Source organism: Manis javanica, chromosome 8 (genome assembly GCF_040802235.1).
Source record: "Manis javanica isolate MJ-LG chromosome 8, MJ_LKY, whole genome shotgun sequence".
In the NCBI taxonomy this organism is placed as follows: Eukaryota; Metazoa; Chordata; class Mammalia; order Pholidota; family Manidae; genus Manis; species Manis javanica.
This window is the reverse complement of record NC_133163.1, coordinates 690,704-709,138: the sequence shown is the minus strand read 5'-3', so window position 1 is coordinate 709,138 and position 18,435 is coordinate 690,704. Positions and strand designations below refer to the sequence as shown.

The following is an 18,435-nucleotide window of genomic DNA, read 5'->3' as shown; positions in this document are numbered from 1 at the left end:
TGGTGGTGCCCTTTGGCGGGGTCGTCACAGCCCTGTGGGGTTCTGAGTGTCCAGGATGCTGGAGTGGGCGGAGCCGTGGGCGGCCGAGGGTCAGCGCGGTCTGGGGAGGGAGGGGCCGGGGGCCGGGCAGGCGCTGCAGGGGAGGTGGGCGTGGGCTGGACAGCGCCGTGTGGAGGCGGGGCTGGGGGCTCCGCTGTCCCTGCTGCCTTTTCCTAGCCAGCTGCCTCCTTGTGCTGGGGACAGGGTCTGTGAGGAAATGGAGGCGCCCTGGGGTGCTGGTGGGTGCTGTGTCGGGCCTGGGCCTCTGCTGCGGGCTTTGGGCCGGGCCCAGGGTGGAGGGTGCTGGGGAGATCCGGGGGGTCCTCAGAGGTCTCAGGGCCTCCTGCCTGGCCAGCGGAAGTTCTTCTCCACGTTGGAGTCGGCGGACTGCTGGTGGATGCGGCAGCGATAGGGACCCGGCTGCCCCTGGATGGTCAGGAAGGAGAGCTGGGTGTCGCCTCCTTTCCACATCGCCCAGCTGGTCACCGGGGTCTGACTCTGTGTCCCTGGGATCTCAGGGACCTGTGCCAGGTCCGGGAGGTACCCGGCCGCCAAGCAGGCCAGGGTCACGTGCTCATCTTCCTTTGGGGCTTTACATGTTGGGACCAAGGTGAACAGGAGCTGAGCTCGGGCAGCTCTGTAAGACAGGCAAGCCGGGCTATGAGGCTCAGGGTGTGGGGGGGAGTGGCCCGGGGGACTGTGGCTGGGCTCAGTGGCTGCTCCTGTCCCGGGAACAGAGCAACCAACCTTCCCATTTCAGCCTGTGGCGGGGCTGGTGGAGGTGCTGGTGTCGCCAGAGACCTGGAGGGGCGAGGGGCCCCTGAGTCCAGGCCTCTAGCCACAGGTCCCCAGCCCCTGCAGGGGACGCACAGGTCCCCTCTGCCTGGGGCCGTGTGGCTAGACTCTGGGCCTTGGCATGGGGGATCCGTCCTTCTCTCCCCGATGCCTGCCCCTTGTGCTCCGACACTTGGGGACAGGCCGTGATCTGTCCTGGGAGCTCCGGGCATTCAGCCCGTGTTGGCAGGCTGCGCCCTGCAGTGTTCTGGGCACCATGCAGGGTTGCCTCTTGCAGCTGCCGGGCTCTGGGGGGCTGCCCCCAATCCAGCCCTCTCCCTGGGTGGCTGAGAACAGCCTGGTGTGCACGTGCTCTCTGCCTGGGTCCCTGATGGCACTGTCCCATCCCATCCCAGTCTCACAGGTGCACTCTGCCGTGTCTCTACTTCCTGCTTACCACACGGCCCACCCGTGCCTGGATAGGGCCAGGCCTGCTCATCTCTCAGCCTCTCCCCCAGACCCAGGAGCGGGACCCACCTCTTTGCTCTCCCGAGACCCGGTGACCCCGCCTCCTTTTTTCCTCAGCGGGACCATGGCCTGTCCATGTCCCAGGAGCCATCTTGGCCTGGCTCAGAAGCCCCCACCCTCACAGAGCTGCCCAGATGCCCTCCCCAATGCCCCTTGGGCCCTGTGCCTGGCACCCTCTGGTCACTGTCTTTGCCAGGCCCCCTCCAAGCACTGCTGGACAGAGGCTGAGATGGGAGGTGTAAAATGGTCGAGCTGTGTCCCCCCAAACACATATGTAGAAATCCTAGCCCCCAGGACCTCAGAATGTGACCTTCCTTGGAGACATGCCACAGCAGCTGTAAGCAGTAACTTATTGGGTCCGCTGGAGGAGGGCGGCCTCCAAACCCAATCTGACTGTGTCCCTGCCCAAGGGGGCTGGACAGAGTCACGCCCAGGAGAGAAATCAGTACCTGGAGGGATCCTCTGAGGCTGAGGACCCCCCAGGTTGGTGGAGGCAGGGCGGCACATGGTGGCCCCCCGTGGCCCTGGAGGATGCCCAGCCTGCCTCACCCTGACCTTGGAGCCCTAGCCACCAGACCCTTAGGGCAAAAGGAAGCATGTGGCATGTGGGGCTGCTATGGTCACCATGGAAACCAACACAGATTCCAGTACTGGGTGGGTGCCCTGCAGCGATCCCCAGCGGCCTTAGAGCTGGTGAGGGGCAGGGGTTGGCAGGGTGTCGGGGTGCCAGCACAGTAGATGCGGATGATGCTGGCAGGTCTGGTGGGAGCCCCAGGAGGGCTGCTGAGGCAGAGACTAAACAGCAGTGGTCCCTGTGGTAAGGAGGCCATGGTCTCAGCTGGATCATGTCCCACCGTTTTGTGTGAAGTCGGATTTCCCCCAACAGACTCAGGCACCTTGCCAAGGTTTCTCTGCACAGCAGACATGTGGGGGAACGTACGAGGGGACACTGGGTGGGGACCGGGAGCAGGCAAAAGGCTGGAAGGTTCTGGGCCTGTCCAGGAGGGTCATACTTGGGGGGCAGATACCTGACAGGTCAGATTCGCAGCTGGATGAGGCTGTGTCCCAGCAGCAGGCACGTTAGTGTCTCACCTGCATCTGATTAAGGTGATGCTCAGAGGAGATTCTGGTCTCAGGGCGGACACCGCACGGGGTGACACTTTTGGGGGTGTGGGTGTGAGTATTTTGCAGGTAAGGATATGAATGCTGGGGGCAGAGGGTGGACTATTAGGGCTTGGGTGTGTCTCCCAGTTTATATATGACACCCTATCTCTGCAGGACCACATGGTGTCACCTCATTTGTGAATACGGTCACTAAGGAGGTGGTCATTGTTGGGTCCTGCAATTGACCTCCAAATACCCAGGAGACACATGGAGGCAAAAGCATGACCGTTTATTGGGTGGCCAGCATGCTGGGGTCTCACACTTGCAGGTGGAGACCCCAAAGTACAAGTTCATTCTTCTTTTATACACAGGAATGGGGTCGTGTGCAGAGCGGGCCCAGCGCAGAGCTGGCCTAGATAGGACCTGACCTTTACTGACTCTTGACTGCCGGGTGGGTGAGTTGTCTTCTTTCTATTGGCTGGGAGCATGTGGCCAGTCCTGCCAACTGTGTTGGTTAAATTTTTGTAATTCTTGTAACTTCCTCTTCATGTGACCTGTCTCTTACAAAATAAAGTCAATTATAAAATGGAGTAGCTAATGTCAAGACTCTTTAGTCAGGACTCCTCAGTCAGTATGTTAAGATGGAGGTGTTCTGGGTCAGGCTGGGCCCCAATCCAGTCTGACAGGATCCTTATGAAAGGGGAGTTAGGGGCAGACACACAGGGAGGCCCCGGGTGAGCCTGACAGCGGACGGTGGGTGATGTTTCCACAAGGCACGCCGAGGAAGGCTGGGCCCAGCAGCTGGGTGCGTGTGGAGCAGAGGCTCCCCTGGGCCTGGGTGCAGCCCTAACCCCCTCCCACACCCGCATCTGGCTTCCCTTCTCCAGAACCTGAAGGGAACACTTTTCTGTCATTTCAGCCCCCAGAGGATGGGACTTTGTCATGACAACCCTCGGATACCAGTACAGGCACCCCAAGCCCCGAGCTGCAGGTGCACAGGCCTCCCCACCTTGCAGTCTGTGTCCTGTGCCTTGTGGGTCCCTTGTGCAAGGCTGGGATCAAGACAAGGTACAGCTAACAGGAGCCTGTAGCTGGGGGCCCCCTGCCCTTTTCCTGTCTCCTCTGGCACCTCACCCCGTGGGGGTGGACTGGAGCTCGGGTTCTGGGCGCCCCAATCGCTGCTGTCCTATGGCCTCTCCGAAGGTGCTTTCTACCAGGGCCTGGCTCACAGGGCCGGCCCTCTCCTGCTCTCTCTCTGCTGCCCCTCTGTCCAGATGCCCACTGCCACAGCTGCCCAGACCTCTGTGCAGCCCAGGGGTTGCTCCTGGCTGCACCGCGGCCCCTGACATCATGGCCCCACTTTCCCCTCTCAGGTCTGCCTCACCGCCATTGCCCCGGGCCTGGCATGGCCACTCCTTCCATGTGATGAGGCTGCATGAACCCTCCCTGTACGTCTGCCTCTCTGCATTGCGTGTCCTCCTGACTGGCTCATAAACTTCTGTCCCCACTGCCACACTCCACTCCCCGCCTGTCTGGACTGCAGCTCCCCAGTGCCAACAGGGTGCCCTCAGGGTGGGCACATGACATTCTGGTCTACCCCGGAGTCCCATGGGCACTCACAGCACAGGACTGGGCCAAGCCCTCAGGTGACGGGACTCACTAGGAATAGAGGCGGAGTGACACTTGTGGGCTGAGACCCCGCTGATCACACCCGAGGACAAGCCTGCTTCCCTGCCCAGGCTGTGTTTGCAACGCCAGGCCTGGAACCCTCTCGGCTTGGCCCTCTTCCCTCATCAGGGGGACCGGCCCTGAGACCCTGGTCAGCAGGTGGGGCCTGGGCCTGCGTGGACCCAGATCGCCCTTTCCCACAGGCCTCCTGAAATAGGTACACCCCTGAGACTCAAAACACACAGGGCCTGTTCTTTGGGAAAGAGACCTTCATGAGGGAGCAGCTTCGCAAGATAAATTGTACACATTTATTTCAAGGGGGAACGTGCGTACGATGCAAAGTGTGTGCATCTGCGGGGGCAGAGCCCGGGGCTGCAGGGTCCCCACCACCCACAGCATCGGGCCATGGAAAGAAGCTGTTTCTTAGAGCGTCCCATGCAGGGTGACATGGGGAAAGTTTACGTACAAGCCGACCGGCCACACGGGCAGGGGACCCCGGGCCCACAGGTGCCCTGCGTGGTTCCGCCTCTGTGGCCTCCGGGAGTCTTCCATGGTGGGTCATTTCACCTGCGGGCAACAGGCAGTGTGAGCTGCTTTTCCTGCCCCTGGGAATGAAGCCTGGGTGGGGCTGGCCCCTCCCCGCTGCCCCTTGGCAGTCCAGAGGTCTGTGCCCGGGCCTGGGCGCCTCAGCCTCTGCCCGGCGGCCCCACCTTGAACAGGGTGACGGTGGTGCTGTAGAACAGGCTGAGGAGGAACAGGACGATGAAGGTGGACGCCATGGTGCTCAGGTTCTCGAAGCCCTTCTCCTCGGCGCTCACCTCGCCCTCTGCAGGGACACGGCACGGGGCTCAGGCTCCGCTCAGCACCATGGGGACCCCACCCTCAGGACCCCCGGCCTCCGGCCTGCCTGGCTCCGTGGCTGTGCTGCCCCCCAGGGGGGTTGGGTGGGGTGGGGACAGAGGGGCAGGAGGTCAGGAAGGCGTAAGTGTGCTGCATGCCTCCCCCTGCCACTTCCCCAGCCCGTGGGGCCAGGGGCTCCCAGGCTCAGCCAGGAAGGGTCTCAGGCCAGGCATGAACGGGGGCTGGGTGGGGGCAGGTCATGGCCAAGGCTGAGCACCTTGTCCTCGGAGTCCTGCTGTGGCAGAGAGGGTGACAGGGCAGCACTGCCAAGGGGCGGGGGGGCCCCCTGTGAGGGGCTCCTGGTGTCCTGTAGGAGGCATCGTTTGGGACTGACAGGCAGGGGTCCACCTGTCGCCTCGGCATTGGGGTGGACAGGCCCCCTGCCAATGTGGCCAGTTAGGGTGGACAGGGGTTGCAGGTGGATGTCTCGGCCCCGGGGCTCCCCTATCCGCATGTCACCTGGCCTCTCAGTCTCTCTCTCCTCAGAGTGGGCGGTACATGTGAGGGACTGAGTGGGGTCCTGGCTGGCTTTGGTGCCCATCAGGCTCATGGCTCTGGGACTGTGGGGTCAGATAGCCCCCTAAGGAACCAGGGAGGGTGACATCGAGGACACTTAGAGGGATCTGCAGGCCCTGCAGAGAAGGGCCCTTGGGGGCACGGGAAGGGCAGGAGGTGGCCTGTTGGGAGAGGAGCTCCTATCCCCCTCCCTGCCCACTGGGCTCTGGGCCACTCTCTCCCTGTGGGGGTGTCCCCAGTACTGGGGTTCTGGGGCAGACACTGCTCAGGTCAGGCTGCCTGCAGCTCCTCCTGCGCAGCAGGGCCTCCTGGACTGATGCGCAGGCAGGACAGGCCCTCACTTTGCCTGACTGCAGGCGGGTGCTGGGGGCCCTGCCAGTCTCAGGGCCCTGCATGTAGGCCTGGGCCTCTCTGAGGTGCTGTAGCCGGCCAGGCTCGCTGTGGCCTCTGAACCATGTGCCCAGACCTGGGGAGGTTGCCCGTGGTCAGAGTCTGAGCAGGGCCAGCCCATGGACACCCCTCCAAGCCGAGGCAGAAGGACAAGCAGTGCTGAGGCACGGAGCCCTGTGGAGAGAGCAGTGCAGGGAGTGGCAGGGCTGAGCTGGGTGTGTTGCCAAGAGGGCGGAAGTACCAACCTCAGAGTACTGTGTGGCTTTGGGTGCCCAGGGCTGGCATCCACGTGTGCGTGTGCAAATGTAAGCATGTGCCTGTATGTTCACGGTTCAATATCTTGTCCATGTGTGTGCATGTGTATGAGTGTGTGCTTGTATGTGTCCATGTAAGCATGTGTCCATGTCTTAGCACACGTGTGCATGTATGTCTGCACCCGGGCCTATTGCATGTGTCTGAGACTACATGCATCATGTCTGTACCCATCTGTGTCTATGTCTGTGCATGTGTGCACATGTGTTTGTGTGCATGAGCACTCGTGTGACCATGTGTGTGCACGTGGGCCTGTGCATGTTCATGTGTATGTCTGTGAGCCTGTGTGTGTGCATGTATGTCTCTGTATGCCCACGTCTGTGCCTGTATGTGTATGTGGATCTCTGTGTGCCCACATCTGTCCATGTGCACACATGTCTGTGACTCTGTATGCATATGTGTGTTTGTGTGTGTGTATTTGTGTCACACACCCGTTTGGCCATGGGGCAGGTGGGGGAGCAGTGAGCGGGAGCTGGGTGTGCTGTGGGCATCAGGTAGGGGCACCGGGCGTGCGGAGGTGGGGGTGGGCGGCAGGGGGTGCAGGGTGGTTTGGGGGCAGCACGTGGCCCCGGCGGGAGAGAGCATCGCTCACTCAGGACCAGCGTCTGTGAATGCATCTTTTTATTTCCGTTTTGAGAGCATGCAGCGTGGCACCCTATGACATGCTCAGTTCGCACACAGGCACGCAAGCGGCGCCGGGTCACCCACAGGCCCCAGTGCCAGCCCGTCGGGGCAGCCCAGGGGTCAGTAGCACGTGCTGGCCGTGTCAGACAGGACCAGGGAGACGTTGTACAGGGTGGGTTTACCGGTGGTCTTGTCCACGGTCCTCTCGGTCACCGTGTGGGGCAGCGCCTCGTGGCCCACGACGCAGGTGTAGGTCTCCCCGGCGCTCCAGTCCTCCTCACTCACTGTCAGGATGCTGTGCGCGAAGTAGAGGCCCGGGGCCTGGGGCTCGGGGGTCGGGGCGCTGGTCACATACTTGTGGGAGGGGACGGGCTGCCCTTTCTGCAGCCACTGCACAAACACGTCCGGTGGGGAGAAGCCCGTCACCAGGCAGGTGACGGAGGCCGACTCCCGCAGTTTCAGCTGCTCCTGGGTGGGCGGGAGCACGTAGACCGAGGGCGTGTGCTTGGCGACCTCTGCGGGGCACAGAGGGCCGTGAGCTCAGGCTGCCCCCCCGGCCCGCGGCCAGGAGCCCGGAGGCCGCGGGGGAGTCTGGGGCAGAGGGAAGGGGCAGGCAGGGCCTACCCTTGGGCCTGGAGACGGTCTGCTTCCGCGGCGAGGGCAGGTCCGTGTGCGTCACTGTGCACGTGAATTCGTCGCGCGACTCCCAATCCTCCACGCAGATGGTGGCCTCGCCCGTGGCGCTGAAGGTGGTGTTGGGGTGGCTCTCGGAAATGTTGGTGTGGGTTTTCAGGGGCTTGCCGTCCCGGCCGGTCCAGGAGATGGCCAGACTGTCATAGGTGGCCAGGTTTGTGACCAGGCAGGACAGCTTGGCCGACTTGGTGAGGAAGATGCTGGCGAAGGAAGGGGGAATGGCGAAGACCTGGATGCCAGTGTTTGGACCTGGAGTCGGGGCAGAGCAGGTTTGAGGGCTGGTTGGGAAGTGAGGCGAACGTGGGGGTTTCCCCAGACAGGGAGGCCCCCCTTCGCTGAGCCGTCCCGGTCCCAGGGTCCCTCCGGGGGGAATGCTGGCTCCTCATCTGACACGTGGTCCCAGGCCACCCTGTCCCGCCTTTGGCTGCTCTGTGAAGCCAGAGATGGGGCACAGCTGGCCATGTCTGGGCAGTGCCCACAAACCCGAGTGGACCCCAGGTGTGTGAGGCGCCCTGCGTGGGGGGCCATACCAGGGGCCACTCACCGCTGCCGCACAAGGAGGACACGTTCTTCTGGAAGGTGAGCCCACTGTGCTCCACGCGGCAGGTGAATGTGCTCTGACTGAGCCAGGCAGTCTCGGTGATGGTCAGCGTGCTGGTGACCTTGAAGGTCACAGGCCCTGACCCCTTAGTCTCGGCTTCCACGTTGTCCGTGGTGGCGCCAGACTCCAGCCGCTTCCCGTCTTGCAGCCAGGACACGGAGATGTGCCTGGGGCTGAAGCCTGTGGCCTGGCAGATGAGCCTGGACGTGCGCTGGCTGTTGCTGGAGAAGGCGTCCCGGGGCGGGATGAAGACGTCCACACTGGGGGGCAGCTCTGCGGGTGCTGCAGCGAGGGCACAGGGGGTCAGCCGGGCCCAGCCCACCCTTACCCAGCCCACAGTGGGGCAGCGCTCACCTGACAGGGGCACTTTCACGACCTTGTTGCCGTTGGCATGCTGGACTCGGCACGTGAGGAAGTCATCGGAGCCCTGGAGCACGTCCACGGAGGCCAGGAGCACCTGGGAGGTGGCCACGTACTTGCCCCCCCGCAGGACCGAGGGGAAGGTCTTGATGTCCCTGGTGCTCACGTCACTGCTGTTCTTGTAGTTCCAGGAGAAGGTGATGGAGCCGGGCAGGAAGTCCTGGGCCAGGCAGCCCATGGCCACCAGGCTCTCTTCGGACAGGGGGCTCTCACAGGACACCAGGGGGAAGAGATTTGGAGGGGACGAGCTCTCTGAGGACACAAGAGGGGACAGACAGAACGGGGGGTGGTGAGGAGGAGCGCCCCAGCTGGGGACAGTCCCCACTATCTGCCCCTGGTGCTCTGTGGCTGCCCCTTGGGGCTGAGCCCACCACCGGCTGCCTGGACGTGACTGACAGCACGGAGGGTGGTGCAGTGAGGCCTGGGGTCCTTGTACAGCGGTGCTGGGGATGTGTGGGGGCCCAGGTCTGCTGCATGGGAAGACAAGGGGTTCTTGCTTCCTGTTAGGAGGGTAGAGCTGGCCTCTCACCCTGGTACTGTCCCTGTACGCAGAGGCCGTCAGGACGGCCCCGCCCAGGACCGCTCTTCCTTCCCGCGGACGCCCTGGAGTCACCCTGACACGCAGCCCCGAGCACAGCGAGCCCCTTGAGAGGCAGGTGGCCATGCAGGGAGCCCTGCCAGCTGGCCACACTGGCGCTCAGCCTGCATGTCTGGGGTCTGGGGAGGGTGTATATGTGATAAGTGAGCCGGCGCACACTCGGCTTGGCCTGTCCCGAGCCCACCCAGGTTAGGCCTACTTAGCCCACCCTGTCCAGCCCATTTCAGTAGCTCAGCCTTGCTCTGCCTGGGTCAGTGCAGGTCAGTGCACTGTACGCAAGCTCACCTAGCTCAGCTCAGCCTTGGTCAGCCCAGTTTAGCCCAGCCCATCGCAGCTCAGATCAGCCCAGCTCAGCCTGGCTAAGCCCTGCTTAGCAACATCCTGCTCAGTTCAGCTCAGCATGGCTCTACACAGTTCAGCCCAGCTCAGCCTGGCCCAGCTTAGCCAAGCTTAGCCCAGCTCACCCAATCCAGCTCAGCCCAGTTTATCTGAGCTCAGTTAGGCCTGCCCATCTGAGGTCAGCCCAGCTCAGCTCAGCCCATTTCAGCCCGACTCAGCCCAGTGCAGCCCAGCTAAGCTCTGCCCAGCTCAGGTCAGCCCGACTCAGCTCAGCTCAGTACAGCTCAGCCTGGCTCAGCCCAGATCAACTCATCCCTGCTCAGCGTGGCCTACACAGCCCAGCTCAGCCCAGCTCTGCCCAGCACAGCTCAATGCAGCTCAGATCAGTTCAGCCTGGTTCTGTCCAGCTCAGCCCAGCCCAGCCCAGCCCAGCCCAGCGCAGCCCAGCCCAGCGCAGCCCAGCCCAGCTCAGCTCAGTTCTGCTGGCCCGGCTCAGCCTGGCTCAGCTCAGTAAACTCAGTCTCATGTGATTTAGTCCAATGCAGTGCAGCTCTGTATTGTCCTGAAGGCCCAGTGGTACTGGCCAGAAAGGTGCCAGAGCACCAGACCCACCTGCCTCATTAGTCCTTTCACCCAGGGATCCTTAAAGCAGGGCTGGGCTCAGGCTGGGGGATCCCTGCTGTCTCCACCCTCCCCCGCCCCTTGGACTTTCTCCAGTGGAAGCTCGGATCCCCAGTCCCTGACCAGTCCCACTGGCCTCTGGCTCCCAGGAAGTATCGATCACAGACATCCTTCAGCTTCTTGGTAAAATACTTCCTGACAACTTAAATTCCTTAAGACATCTGCAAGGACTGTGTGGGGGTTTGCTACCATCAGAGCAAAAAGCCTGTCTCTGCTTTACAACTGGCAGCTCTCTCCACAGAGCCCTCACTTTCCTGGCATATACCCTCAGCCACAACTGTCCCTTCTGAGCCCAACGTAAGCCCCTGACTTTAACCGAATTCCCTCTAGATAAAAGTCATCATTAAAATGACCAGGAAATGGGTTTCATCTGAATTTGCCATGCAGTCCTGGTGTCGCAAATCTCTTTGCAAGGGGAGCCTACTTGGAGGTGCGCAGCAATGATCTAAAATCGGAAGCTGTGTTTAGCGCACACGTGAAGACAAGGGCGCTTTGCTCTAAAGCGTCAGGAGCAACCACTAGCTAAAGAACCAGAGCGCGGCACCGCCACCTTCCTCGGAATGACCTTCAGGGGAAGTCACACGCGAGGGACCCAGACCAAAGCTGCTCAAGGGCTTCGCACAAGTGAGTCCCAGTCTCCACTGAGCGGGCCTCAGAGTCCGACTCCCCTTCAAGCAGAAACAAAGCATCCCATCGACCTTTCCGGAGCAGCGAATTCGGCCGTTTCTTACCATTTGGGGTGCCCGGTCACTGGAAAGTCCCATGGGGTTTTGGCGTGGAAGAATTCCTCCAAATCCATGAAAAATGGCAGATTGAAGCACAGCTGGCTGGCCTGGTGGCAGAGGCCACGGCTACACATGCCCAGCTGGAGGGAGGACCAGGAGGCCCCCGGGCACGGCGGGCCTGGTGGGACCGGCTCCCAGGCCCTCCTCTGAAGAAGCCAGATTCATGGTTCGCAGCAGAAACCACCCTCCCAGGTGCTCCGAGTCCCTCCCTGATTTGACTTCTGACTGGGTTTCCCCTCAATCCACCAACTAACTTGTTTAACTGAAGTAATTCAGGAAAATCACACACATATCACCTAAAAATTGTCCTAAGATGAATACTTGAAAATCAGTCTCAAAAAATGCTGAAACGGAGGCCCTTTATTGCAATATCAACATGTTTCTTTGTAGCGAAGGGAAGATCGGCTAGTTTAAAAATTGGGAGCAAGGTCACTATAAAAACAAGGCTTCAGGGCCAGGGAAAATGATTTGAGATTAATTACCATTTGAAGGAATAACTACTTAACAAAAGTTATGTGAAGACATCGATAAACTTTAATTTCTTAAACATCTTATATTGAAAATGAATATAAAGGGGAAGTTGATAAGCTAACACTGAAAAAATTAAATTCCAGTGTTTAAAAAAGGAAGCTTTCCGTTTCCGGCAGCACTTTGGGCTTCTTTAGAAATGCAAATTACCCAGGTGTTGTTTTGCTCGGTGGAAGCTTTCAGACATGTCCCTGGGCAAAACCGCCTGAAAACCCCTCTTCATAACCATAAGCTATGTTTGTCAGTCGCGTTTCCTGCTCCCTAAAATAGTCGCTCGCGGTGGCCTGCGCCTGCCACCCGCTGCAGGTGTCTGCCTTGCCCTCCACCACCTTGCCTGGCTCACAGCATCCACGGAACATCTCAGCCCATCAGAAAACAAGCCTGATTCACCCTTGTCACACCTGAGCCCCGAGAGAGGGACGGCGGCACCATGGAATCATTTCTTGGCTGAAATGGTGCAATACCAACTCCAGGAAGGCAGGATTCGTGGTTGTTCATTGAATGAGGAGATTAAAATGTATAATACAGTTGAAAATATACTGAAATACATAACCTTTGAAGTTACAGTTTTCTTGACCATTTTCTTCAGGAGCCGCTCCAAAGGCATCCTGTCTTTTAACGCTCAGGGAGCATGTCTCTCAGGAGGAGCGAGTCATCCTCTCAGGGGCCACCCTGTCCCGGGGAGCCGAGCTCCCACAGACTGCCCGGGTGCGCCCTCCCGGGGGCCAGAGCACCCCGCTCTCACCAGGCCTGTGGGAGAACTGCTTGTCCCTCTGCCCCCAGACAGTTATCTTCCTGGCCAGTAAGGAATTTTAAATACAACCTGACAGAACATGACTCAAAACCCTGAAGAAAACCCTTCTCTGTGAACTCCTGGGTGGGACAGCCACCCAGCACACCCCACAGGCCAGCGCTGTGACTCTGACATCAAGTGTCTCCCCACAGCCCTAACGTGCTGTGGCCCCTCGTCCCCCCATAGCCCTTCCTGCCTCCCGTCCTTTCAGGGGATGGGTGACTCCATGCGGCCTGCTGGCATTGTTCCAATTCTCAAAAAGCCCCATAAAGTCAAGAGGCCCTGGAGTCCCTAAGCACCCATTTGCATCCCCGCCTGACCAGCGTGTGCAGGACCCTAAGGAACACGTCCCCCGGACCAGCTGAGAAAGTCCTATAGACAGGAGAGAAGATACAGGCTCCGGAGTGGCTGTTCTTACCTGATGTGTTGATGACGCGGGTTCCACGTCCCCACACGTCCATAGCATCATAATCACAATGGCACAATCTCCTTCTTCATCCCCAAAACTGGGGCCTAGCTGGACACTGTGCTGAGGCCATGGGGACCCACACTGTCCCCAGTATACCCATAGAGCTGCCCTCAGAAACCAGGCAGCAAACTGACCGCCCCTAAGTGGGACTCAGAAGTCCCATCTGCCCTGACGACCACTGCCCCAGAGATTCAGAGGCGGCGAAGCCCACAGAGCAGCAGCCAGGGGAGGTCCTGACGAGGCTGGAGGGGACGGCCAGCCGCCAAAGGGGCCACCTGGTCCCCACACTGCAGCTGCCCCTAGGACGGGGCACGTCCTTCTCAGCCGCATTCAGGGGGACCATCTCTGTGGCTCAGATTCCCAACCTCCAAAATGCATTAGTGACTCGACAGGGAGGCCCTGACACCCCCAGACCTCCCCTAGTGCAGCTGGGGTGATGGGGAGGTTGGCACCCACCTGAGGTGATGGTGACCTGGAGTCCCCGGCCCCAGATATGGAGCCCATGGTTGACAAATGTGCCAGGTCTATTGTCAAGAAGTGGCGCCTGCTGGGGGTTGAGGGTCCCTGGAGGCCCTAGGGTGGCTGAGGCCCCAGAAGGCCCCATGGAGGCCCATCCTAGGAGTCAGAGACCTCTATTTCCCATCTATCTGAGCCACAGCCCCCTCTAGGCCCCTTTCTGGGCCCCTCAGGCTATCCCCGGTCCTTCCACACCTGAGACCTAGACACCCTACTTTTCACTAAAATGCACCAAAAAGCCTCAGGGAGAGAGCGGAGAGGAGGGCTGCGAGGACTCACCTGAGGAGACGATGACCTTGGTACCCTGGCCCCAGGAGTCAAAGTAGTCACATTGCCTCGGGCCTGGTTAGGGAGTATACAAAATCCCAGAACCTTGCCCGGCACGGCACACAGCCCCGATCCATCAGGCCCCCGTGCCCCCGACTCAGATCCTGCTCTGCCCAGCCTGCTATCCACAGGCACGAGCCCTCTCCCCAGAAAGGCCATCAGCAGAATGCAGGCCAAACTGCCTCAGCAGTAGCCCCACTCCATACAGACACAGCAACCTCTGGGCATTTGCTTCCCCGCCCTGGACAGAGAGGCAGAGAGAAAGCCTCTTACCTTGGGTGACGGTGACTCGGGTACCCTGCCCCGAGAAATGAAGAGCATCACAGAGGGACACAGTCTCTGCTCCCCACCATGCAAATACTCAGTGCCCGAGCGCACAGCAGACAAAGCCGGGCTCTGCACCCCACAGTGTGCAGCAGACACAGCTGCCCCCCAACCCCACAGGGTGCAGCAGATACAGATGACCCCGACCCCACAGTGTGCAGCAGACACAGCCGGGCTCCCCACCCCACAGGGTGCAGCAGACACAGCTGATGTCCCTGCCCATGGTCACACAGACCCCTGTGTACCAGGGGCAGGCGGGTCCACAGGCTTCTGAGGAGACAGCAACCAGGGTGCCCTAGCCCTAGTGCTTGAAGAAAGCATGGGCATGCTGAGCTGGCCCCTGCTGCAGCTACAGAAACCCCTCAGCCAGGGCCCCCAGGGAGCCCTGAGGCCAGGAAGTCAGCTGTCTGCTCCCTCCTGCTGTCAGCTCTGGGTCTGGGAACCACAAGGTCACCTTCTGGTAACTGGCTACTCCATGGCTCAGCGTCACTCCCCGCCCTCCACCAGGCTGCCCTTAGCACCCCAGGGCCCTGTGCACACCTCCCCAGCCCAGGGTCTCCGTGATGGGCCTCCGCCTGACTGCTGCCCCTACTTGGTGTCCCTGGACACCACGCTTCCAGCATCACCCCGTCCCCCTGGTCTGCATGGGGAGTGGGGCTGGTGCCCAGCTGCCCATGGAGTGCTTCAGGGTTTTTGTAGAGGTGTCAATTACTGTGATCTGAGGTAGCATTGTGGTTTCTGGCTCAGCCAAAACCCTGAGGTCGGCAGGTGGTGGGGTGGCCACAGAGCCCAGGAGACCCAGTCCTGTGGCCATTTCTAGGTCTGGGCCAAGTTTGTGCTGCCGGGTCTTCTGTTTTAAGGGTGCCCTTGTGGTTTTCTTCTCCTTTTACAAATAAGGGCAGGGTCAGGGATGTGCCATTTGGGAGAGGCCTGCCTCGGTGGGGGGTCAATGTGGGGACCCCCCGAGGTGCACCAAGGCAGACAGCTCCTGCCACTGCTGGGGAAAGATGGGGGCATCCCAGGAATGAGTCCTGGCAAGCGCCAGGAATGGCATCTAGATTGGTTGGATGTGCTGGCCAGAGCTGAGCCTATTGGCCTTGTTTAGCCCACAGCCGCAGTCCTGTGGTGGTGCCCCACCCACTCCAGGACAGGCACCTGGGAAGGCTTCTCCTGGCCTGGCTGCCCTGAACAGCACTTCGAGTTGAGCGTAGGGCTGAACCGCTGAAGGCAGGTGGAGAGAGTTCCCTGGTCCCTTGTTAATGAGGGCACACTTTTGGTTGGTTACTTGTGAAACTAGCCTGTGAGCTAGACGTGGCTCTCTAGCTGGCACAGGGGCCCTGATGTCCAAAGGGAAAGGCCGTTGGGTCAGTGATGATGGAAGGTAGGAGGGAACGACATGTGTTCTGCTCACTGAGCAGCTGGAGAAGTCAGAGATGACGCCTGACCTCTGATTGGGTGGCCGACGCAGTGATGGGCAGGCCTTGTTGGGATGCAGGGAGCTGCTGGAGGACTCAGTGGTCTCCACGGCCTCCAGGCCCTGGTGCTCTGGCCTCAGTGAGCTGATCCCACCTGGGCTGCTTCCCTAAGACCTGGCACCTTGGTCCAGAACAGTGTCCTTAGGAGATACCGGGTGTATTCCTCACATTGTGGGGGGAGTGTGTCTTTGCACTCCTGCTGGCCTCTTCCATTGGGTTCCTGACCCTTGTCTATTCCACTCCAGAAGGAAGGTCCTTACTGGCATGAATTGCATTGGAAAGTCTTGTTGTTTTATTTCTCAGGCCAGAAGCAACACGAGAGCAAATGTGGCTGCCGTCATGAGCCGTCACCTGAGGAGACAGAGAGGCCACAGACAGAAACAGGACTTCCCTCCGCTAGCATCTGGGGACACACGCAAACTGAGGAAACAACAGAGAAAAAGGGGAGGCAAAGAAGAGAAACATGGGTGGTGGGTGGGGGCACGACAGTCAAAGGAAACGCGGGGCTCCAGTGCCTCCTGCCATGTCTGCCCCACTCCCCGTGGCAGGAAGAGGGTTGGGGAGGCAACCACATCCTGAGAAACCCCCTGAGTCCCCCACGTTCCCGAGGGAAGGGATTGACTATGAGGACAGTCACCCAGGCCACAGAGGCCTGCCAACAGCGGGTAGCCGGGCTGATGTCTGCCTTCTCCCGGAACCCGGAGCCTGGAAGGGAGCCTGCTCAGCCGCGGAGCATGAGGTGCTGTGCTGCCGACCCCGTGCGCATCTCCGCCGTTCCTCCGTGACGGGGCCGTGGCTGCCATGGTCTGCGCACCAAAGGCTGAAGCAGGAAGGAAGGGCAGCGGGGACTGCACCCTCCTGCACATCTCCGTATCCAGAGCAAGGCCTCCCCCGGGCCCGGGGCACCTCCTTTTGCTTGGAACCTGTCCTCTCTGCCTGGCACAGACTGGCTGCTCCTGGTACCACCAGCGGGAGGGGGACTCAGTGATGGAAGCAGGGGCTCCTGGGTTCACATCCCAAGGGCTGTGTCCCCACAAGGGCAGGCCATCCGTGTCCTCACTGCAGGGACACAGACACTCAGCCGAGTCTCAGAGAACATGCTGCCCCATCACCCCTTTACGCTGACAAGCTGTCTGGAAAGTGAAAGGGCGGTACTGTGAACGGGAATCCCACGCGGGGGATCCGGGAGGAAGCAGAGGTGAGGGGCGACTGCATCCTTCCTGTTCAGGTCTCCCCAGAGTCAGAGGAACCGGGCCAAGCTCGATGCCCAGCCAGTAGTTGGGGTCAGTGCTGGGGCGGCCGTTGTCCTTGGTGGGGGTGGGGGTGCCGGAGTCCAGCCCCAGCGGGTCCGGGAGTCCCTGAAGGAGGGACGGCGTTGGCGACTGGCTGAGGGAGTGAGGGCACAGACACTGGCAGAGGCTGAGCCTGTTCACTGACAGAGCCCCCAGGCCGGGCATGGGGGACTGGTCACATGACATCATGGGGACTGGTCACATGACATCATCACAGCACCGACATCAGGCATGTGTCACTCGGGGGCTTATGGCATAACCTGCTCCTCGGATTGTCCCCCTGCTGTCCCAACCAGGGAAGGTCGTCATGTTTTCTTCTTCAAGATTTTTCTGTGGCTCTCATGCCTTTGGATTCTAATCTCAGGTTAAATTTCTCCAAGGGCCACACTGTTTTCTGAATGGGTCTCAGAACTCGCTGGCCTGGACTCCCCCTCCAGCTCGCTGCGGGGCGTGTTGTCTCCACAGCCCCCTGAATCCACTCCCAGTGGAAGGCGCAGCACTCGCTCTGCGGACGGTGACAGTGCTTCCCGTGCCCTCTGCAGTCATGGTCCTAAGGGAGCTCCACCAAAACTCTGCCACCTGCTCTCCTGACGCACACCCATGGTGGTCACCTCTTGGGCCTCCTGGGGGCCACGCTGGGCCCGGCTGGCCAGGGAGCTGTGCCCTGATGTCTCCTGAACCTTCTTCTGTTTCCCAGCCCAGGGACAATAGCCCACCGGCCTGGGGGAACGTGCAGGGGCACAGGCTGAGTTTTGTGATTGCTCTACGACTGCGGACAGTCTTTTCTCTGGGGATTTCTCTGATTCATGGGGACTGTGTGAGTCTAGGGGAATAGTCAGATTGAGCAACAGAACAGATGTCAGTAGCCCTCCCGTTGGAGGCCCGTGTGCGGCACCCATCCATCCACGGCCTCCTGGGCTGTGCCGTCAGGCAGGCAGAGTAGGTCGGCTCCCGGCAGGGAGGGAGTGGGACAGTCGCCCTCACCATGTCAGGGCAGGAAGAGCGGCCAGACAAACGGCCCTTCCTCACTGTCTGCATGCACTTGTGTGCATTTATTTGCACTGCCAGCTTCATGCACTTTGAGGCAGTTTCCCGGCTCTGCTCCCCAGGGCCTTCTTGCCCAGAGTTCTCGGCCCTCACTGCCTCCTCATCCTCCCAGCGGCTCCTGCGCCGCAGGTTCCCAGCACGGGTGAAGGGGAGGGCAGCAGGGAGGGTGAGCCCGGAGCTCGTGGAGGTGACCATGGTCAGGGTTGTGAGCCCAAGCTGTGTGAGAGAAAGTGGGTGCCCTGTTGGTGATGTCCCGGTATGCACAGATCTTGGGGAATGTGACTCCATCCCTATGTGAATGTTAGGAACCCCGCGCTTCAGATGTGAGGTGCCGGCCTCCGCTTGCCAATGCATGGTGAGGGCTCTCCCACCAGTGGTGCTGTGTGGGCTTCGAGCCATGCTACTCCCCGTGGCCCCTGCCCTCGCAGCCCCTGCAGCAGGGAGGAGCAGGGGCCACCGCACGGGTCTGGCTTGGCCGTGCCACTTGATTGCTCTGAGCCTCAGAACCCTCCTCTGTAGTAATAGGGATAATGGCACCTTGCTTTCTCGTGTCTCGCTGAATAAAAGAGAGAGTGAGGTGAAGAGCCTGGTGCAGAAGGCACTCAGCAAATGCTGGCAGCTGCTGCCATCTGCCCCACTCCCTCCCAAGGTGACAGACCCCGGGGAGAACGACCCAGGCAGAGCCAACTCCT

General features: G+C 60.6%; 1 gene segment (V, D, J or C); it reads right to left on the bottom strand.

The window, feature by feature from the left end:
- Positions 1 to 4,406: 4,406 nt before the first annotated feature.
- LOC140850668 (immunoglobulin heavy constant mu-like) lies at positions 4,407 to 13,381 on the bottom strand. The segment is given in 7 exon segments: positions 4,407 to 4,680; positions 4,824 to 4,939; positions 7,038 to 7,370; positions 7,480 to 7,797; positions 8,093 to 8,431; positions 8,504 to 8,821; positions 13,219 to 13,381. Coding segments are annotated over 7 exon segments (1,581 nt in total).
- Positions 13,382 to 18,435: the final 5,054 nt, after the last annotated feature.